Source organism: Zalophus californianus, chromosome 15 (assembly GCF_009762305.2).
Source record: "Zalophus californianus isolate mZalCal1 chromosome 15, mZalCal1.pri.v2, whole genome shotgun sequence".
Classification (NCBI taxonomy): Eukaryota; Metazoa; Chordata; class Mammalia; order Carnivora; family Otariidae; genus Zalophus; species Zalophus californianus.
The window spans coordinates 73,838,123-73,845,525 of NC_045609.1; the positions used below are offsets into that span (position 1 = coordinate 73,838,123).

Sequence of the window (7,403 nt, forward strand, 5' to 3'; positions counted from 1 at the left end):
TGGAACATTCTCCAGAGTGGATCACATCCTGGGTCACAAATCAGGTCTCAACCAGTACCAAAAGATTGGGATTACTCCCTGCATATTTTCAGACCACAGTGCTTTGAAACTAGAACTCAATCACAAGAGGAAAGTCGGAAAGAACTCAAATACATGCCGGCTAAAGAGCATCCTACTAAAGAATGAGTGGGTCAACCAGGAAATCAAAGAAGAATTAAAAAAATTCATGGAAACCAATATAAATGAAAACACAACTGTTCAAAATCTTTGGGATGCAGCAAAGGCAGTCCTGAGAGGAAAGTATATAGCAATACAAGCCTTTCTCAAGAAACAAGAAAGGTCTCAAATACACAACCTAACCCTACACCTAAAGGAGCTAGAGGAAAAACAGCAAATAAAGCCTAAACCCAGCAAGAGAAGAGAAATAATAAAGATCAGAGCAGAAATCAATGAAATAGAAACCAAAAGAACAGAACAGATCAACGAAAATAGGAGTTTGTTCTTTGAAAGAATTAAGAAGATTGATAAACCCCTGGCCAGACTTATCAAAAAGAAAAGAGAAAAGACCCAAATCAACAAAATCATGAATGAAAGAGGAGAGATCAAACCAACACCAAAGAAATACAAACAACTATAAGAACATATTCTGAGCAACTCTATGCCAGCAAACTAGATCACCTGGAAGAAATGGATGCATTCCTAGAGGTGTATCAACTACCGAAACTGAACCAGGAAGAAATAGAAAACCTGAACAGACCTATAACCACTAAGGAAATTGAAGCTGTCATCAAAAATCTCCCAACAAACAAAAGTCCAGGGCCAGATGGCTTCCCAGGGGAATTCTACCAAACATTTCAACAAGAATTAATACTTCTTCTGAAACTGTGCCAAAAAAAAAAAAATGGAAGGGAAACTACCAAACTGGTTTTATGAGGCCACCATTACTTTGATGCCCAAACCAGACAAAGACCCCATCAAAAAGGAGAATTACCGACCACTATCCTTGATGAACATGGATGCAAAAATTCTCACCAAAATACTAGCCAATAGGATCCAACAGTACATTAAAAGGATTATTCACCATGACCAAGTGGGATTTATCCCTGGGCTGCAAGGTTGGTTCAACATCCACAAATCAATCAACGTGATACAATACATTCACAAAAGAAAGAACAAGAATCATAGGATCCTCTCAATAGATGCAGAAAAAGCATGTGACAAAGTTCAGCATCCTTTCTTGATCCAAACTCTCCAGAGTATAGGGATAGAGGGTACATACCTCAATATAATAAAAGCCATCTATGAAAAACCTACAGCGAATATCATTCTCAAAGGGGAAAAACTGAGAGCTTTCCCCGTAAGGTCAGGAACGCGGCAGGGATGTCCACTATCACCACTGCTATTCAACATAGTATTAGAAGTCCTAGCCACAGCAATCAGACAACAAAAAGAAATCAAAGGCATCCAAATCTGCAGGGAGGAAGTCAAACTCTCACTCTTTGCAGATGATATGATACTTTATGTGGAAAACCCAAAAGACTCCACCCCAAAACTGCTAGAACTCATACAGGAATTCAGTAAAGTGGCAAGATAGAAAATCAATGCCCAGAAATCAGTGACATTCCTATACACCAACAACAAGACAGAAGAGAGACAAATCAAGGAGTCGATCCCATTTACAATTGCACCCAAAACCATAAGATACCAAGGAATAAATTTAACCAAAGGGGCAAAGGATCTGTACTCAGAAAATATAAAATACTCATGAAAGAAATTGAGGAAGACACAAAGAAATGGAAAAACGTTCCATGCTCATGGATTGGAAGAACAAATACTGTGAAGATGTCAATGCTACCTAGAGCAATCTACACAGTCAATGCAATCCCCATCATAATACCATCCACTTTTTTCAAAGAAATGGAACAAATGATCCTAAAATTTGTATGGAACCAGAAAAGACCCCGAATAGCCAGAGGAATGGTGAAAAAGAAAAGCAAATTTGGCGGCATCACAATTCTGGACTTCCAGCTCTATTACAAAGCTGTCATCGTCAAGACAGTATGGTACTGGCAGAAAAACAGATACATTGATCAATGGAACAGAATAGAGAGCCCAGAAATGGACCCTCAACTCTATGGTCAACTCATCTTTGACAAAGCAGGAAAGAATGTCCAATGGAAAAAAGTCTCTTCAACAAATGGTTTGGGAAAATTGAACAGCCCCATGCAGAAGAATGAAACTGGACCATTTCCTTACACCACACACAAAAGTAGACTCTAAATGGTTGAAAGACCTAAATGTGAGACAGGAGTCCATCAAAATCCTAAAGGAGAACACAGGCAGCAACTTCTTCGACCTCAGCCGCAGCAACTTCTTCCTAGAAACATCGCCAAAGGCAAGGCAAGCAAGAGCAAAAATGAACTATTCGGACTTCATCAAGATAAAAAGCTTTTGCACAGCAAAAGAAACAGTCCACAAAACCAAAGGCCAACCGACAGAATGGGATAAAATATTTGCAAATGACATATCAGATAAAGGGCTAGTATCCAAAATCTATAAAGAACTTACCAAACTCAACACCCAAAGAACAAATAATCCAGTCAAGAAATGGGCAGAAGACATGAACAGACATTTTTCCAAAGAAGATATCCAAATGGCCAACAGACACATGAAAAAGTGTTCAGCATCGCTCGGCATCAGGGAAACCCAAATCAAAACCTCAATGAGATACCACCTCACACCCGTCAGAATGGCTAAAATTAACAAGTCAGGACACGACAGATGTTGGAGGGGATGCGGAGAAAGGGGAACCCCCTACACTGTTGGTGGGAATGCAAGCTGGTGCAGCCACTCTGGAAAACAGTATGGAAGTTCCTCAAAAAGTTGAAAATAGAGCTACCGTATGATCCAGCAATTGCACTACTGGGTATTTACCCCAAAGACACAAAGGTAAGGATCTTAAGGGTTAGGTGCATCCTGATGTTTATAGCAGCAATGTCCACAATAGCCAAACTGTGGAAAGAGCCAAGATGTCCAGCGACAGATGAATGGATAAAGAAGGAGTGGTATATACATACAATGGAATATTATGCAGCCATCACAATGAATGAGATCTTGCCATTTGCAATGACATGGGTAGAACTGGAGGCTGTTATGCTGAGTAAAATAAGTCAATCAGAGAAAGACATGTATCATATGACCTCACTGATATGAGGAATTCTTAATCTCAGGAAACAAACTGAGGGTTGCTGGAGTGGTGGGGGGTGGGAGGGATGGGGTGGCTGGGTGATAGACATTGGTTAGGGTATGTGCTATGGTGAGCGCTGTGAATTGTGCAAGAGTGTTGAATTACAGAACTGTACTTCTGAAACAAATAATGCAATATATGTTAAGGAAAAAAAAGAAGAAGAAGATAGCAGGAGGGGAAAAATGAAGCGGAGTAAGTCAGAGGGGGAGACGAACCATGAGAGACGATGGACTCTGAAAAACAAACTGAGGGTTCTAGAGGGGAGGGGGGTGGGGGGATGGGTTAGCCTGGTGTTGGGTATTAAAGAGGGCATATTCTGCATGGAGCACTGGGTGTTATGCACAAACAATGAATCATGGAACACTACATCAAGAACTAATGATGTAATGTATGGTGATTAACATAACAAAATAAAAATTAAAAAATTAAAAAAAAAAGGTGGGTGTTTATTCCCTGAGGCCAACCCATGCAAACTACCTTTTGGAGGAAGGTTAAAACAGAGTCTTTAGAGAACGTGTTCACCTCCTTACAACCCCTCTGGGCCTGCCGCCCTGGGCATCTGCTCTCCTCCTATCTCTCTGGTGGTTCCTGCTTAGCCTTTATCTGAAGACTTCTTTTAGGGCATCTGTAGGACAGCCTTCCTCAAACCAGATATACTAAAAATGGTTCTGTATTGAGATCAGTGTAGATAAGGCTGTTGCTTGTCCTGGAGACCCATAAGCCCCATTAACACTTACACACTCTGAGAGGATTGGGTGACTTCCAGATATTTATTCTGTGCCCCCATCCCCCCAGCCCCAGATGACTGGTCCAAGACAGTCATGATAATCCCATCCCCCCTTGCTACTGACTGCTTCTGGAATAGGTTTGCAGCCTAACCCCAGCCAACAAAATTTGAGGGAAAGAGAAACCATAGGAAGAGGCAGCTTCTTTCCTCCATTGAGCAGAAGCATCCAAGTCCCCACCCAGGTTAACCAAGTTTATACCTGTTACAGAACCGATTCCCAAATACTCATTTTCAGTTTCAGTGTCTCTCCTGAGCTCCAGCCCCCTCTTTCCTGCTGCTTGAGGGAATCCCGGCTTGGTGCCACAGAAAAGCCATGACTGGCATTCAGGACTACCATTGTCCCCAACCTTTCCGAAACTGTTTATCTAATATTGTTCCACAAGACTCATGGTTGGATTCAATTTTTGCAACCAAATTGGACTGCCACCCCTGAGGCTACAGCCCTAAAATAGCTAGCTGCTCCTTCTGTCTGCCATCTCTGTTGATTGTCATCACTACTTCTTCGTAGGGTTCTGTAATTCCTTCAGTAAAAGTTGCCTTCTTTCAGGCTGGAAACCTGGGGTTCACCTTCAATTCTTTTTTCCTTTATTCTCCCACATCTGGCCAGGTATCCCACCAGCACCCTTCGTCATAATCCCATCATGCTCCTGCCCCTACCTGTGGGCTCTGCCTCCTTGCATGTAAGGAGGACAATTATAAAGCCCCAGATTAGGGGTGCTTTGTGCAGTCTCTTTCCTCTGAAATTATCTACTATGTGGATACCACGTAGTTTCTAAAGGCACTGATCTGACCCCTTCTGTCCCCTGTTCAGAAACATGAAAATGTAACCCATTGCCTTTAGAATATTCCAAACTTTGTTCATGGATCTGTGTGATCTAACACTAAATTAAAATTCCAGCTATGATTACTATACTCCCATTTTTCTGATGCATCCTCCACAGAGCCTGGACTCAGTGGAATAATGTTCATCCAAAGTCTGTTTCTACCAGAACCCCAGAATGTGACCTTATTTGGAAATAGGGTCTTTGTACATATAATTAGTTAAGATGAAGTCATACTGGATTAGAGTGGGTCCCAATCCAATGACTGGTGTCCCTTTTTTTTTCCTACTAACACCTTTTATTTTTTTTAACCATACCAGCAAGAATCAAAACTGTCCATTTTTCCAATGGCAATTTCTACACACCAGAAGGTAGTCATGACTCTCAAAGAAGAAACAATTTGGATTTTTCCTGCCTTCAAAATGTTTATCAAATCCTGTGTTTCTCACAGGCTTTTGAAACACATAGAAAATAATATTCCAATGAATGAAACATACCAAATGTCAGTAATAAGCAAGACACATTCCTTTGGGGAAACGGCTGTTAAAAAAAATCCAGTCTGTATATGCAAAAGGAAAGCAAGGAAATTCAGTCTTTTTCTCTTCTTTAAAAATCTGTTTTTCCTAAAATATCATTCCACAAAATTGGAAGTGAAGGACTAAAAGGTGAGGAGAGGGAAGGGCGGGAAAGGGAGCACACATAATTAGCACAAAAAGTAAAATTGTACAAACTTAAGCAGTTTATCATAGACTAGGGTCAAACTCCAGGATACCAAACGCTGGTGTAAGAAATTCACCATTCTGCAGGAGCTAGAAGATTTGTACTGCTGCGTGAAGATCAACTGAAGAGCAATTCACTGCCTTGGAGCAATTCCCCTTCCCAGTCCAAATCCTGGTTTCTGCACCATGCCTCCATGGGGAGGGCCTCTCATTCCACCACCCAGCCCACCTTGAGGGCCTCCAGGTCCCTCAGGTGGTTATCTCGACGGTCCCCTTCCCGGGCAGCTCGAGACTTCTTCTCTTCCACATTCAGACGGACCTCACCTCTGAACATGATGGGCCGGTTGCTAAGGACCTTCTGAACAGGCTCAGAATCATCAAACACAACAAAACCAAAACTGGGTAATTTCCCACGGCTGTTAATGCATAGCTCCACCACATTCCCATAACTTTGAAAAAAATCTTTAAGCTCCGATTTGTCCACTTCATGTGGCAGATTGCCAATGAAAAGTTGGTGACTATCAGGGTGTCTCACAATTCTTTGGGGTTCAACATCACCTTGCTCACCAGCCTCACGGATTGGTCTAGGTCCCCTCTGGGGAGGACTATTTATTCGTTGTTCTCGCACTCTTTGATCCCTCTGAGGCCTCTGCGGTGGAATCTGAGACTCAAGCTTAGACTCCGGATGAGGCTGTGAAGCTGGTACTTTAACAACATGAGGTGGTATCCCAGTAACTGGAACAGCTCCACTGAGTGGAAGGTTCTTACTGGTCACAGATGCCCAAGAAAATGTCCTCAAGTCTTCCTGTACTGTCTGAGCTATGTCGGTAGGTGCTGGGGAAGAACTCTTCTGAGCATCCTCAGGGGCAGTTTCTTCCAATACTGGCTCAGACTTTTCCTCTTGGATTTCAGATACAGGTTCTTGCTCTGGTTTTGGTTCAGGATCTGGCTCTGGTTCAGCAACAGGTTCCTCTAAATGTCCTTCTAAGTCATTGCTGACAGTCTGATCATAGAAATTTCCTGAATCATCAGGTACCACCTCAGGTGTCTGCTGTCTTTCTTCAGGTTCCTCTACCTCTTCCTCAGATTCCTCCTGAGGCTCAGTGACAAAGCCACCAAAGACCTCATCTTGGTATCTGAAGATATTGTGAACATAGAACTTATTTGCAACAGAGCCCTCAGGAGCAAGGACAAATGTCTGCATGAATCTCCTCAAAGCCTGGTTGTTATTAGAGAGCAACCCCATCACCTGGACCACTACACCATCATTCAGAGTGGCATGAGCATCAACATGGTGAATCTTAGTGTGGCAATTGGTAAAGTTTTGTGACATCACTTTCCTATGGATCTCTTTCTGTCCATAGACCACATCTGCTGGCTTTCCATTTGAATCCAATCCCCCATGGACATAAGAAGAGTTCTTTCCATAAAATCTGTGTAGCATGTCTGGGGCCGGGTTCAGCAGTGTGTAATACTGTCTCACAAATTCCCGCCTGACCAGCAGGGGACTAGGCTTCTCCATAACCATTGCTTTGGTCAATTCAACCTGCGTGGCTGAGTGGGAGAGGAACAAGCTTTGCTCCACAGTACAGCAGAAGGCAAAATCTGACTGGTGTCCTCTAAGAAGGCCATGGTGAGACACAGGATACATACCAAGGGAAGACAGTCATGTGAAGATGGGGCCAGAAACCAGAGCTGTGCTGTCCCAAGCCAAGGAACACCAAGGATTTCTGGCAACCACCAGAAGCTCGATTGCTCAAAGAAGGAGCCTTCCCTGGAGACTTCAAAGGGAGTACAACCTTGCTGATTCCTTGATTTCAGCCTTCTAG

General features: G+C 42.7%; 1 protein-coding gene across 1 annotated transcript; it reads right to left on the minus strand.

The window, feature by feature from the left end:
* Positions 1–5,782: 5,782 nt before the first annotated feature.
* LOC113923553 (ras GTPase-activating protein-binding protein 1-like) lies at positions 5,783–7,174 on the minus strand. Its single transcript, XM_035724282.1, has one exon. The coding sequence runs from the start codon at positions 7,100–7,102 to the stop codon at positions 5,783–5,785; it is 1,320 nt and encodes a 439-aa protein (XP_035580175.1). The 5' UTR covers positions 7,103–7,174.
* Between the last annotated feature and the right edge of the window lie 229 nt (positions 7,175–7,403).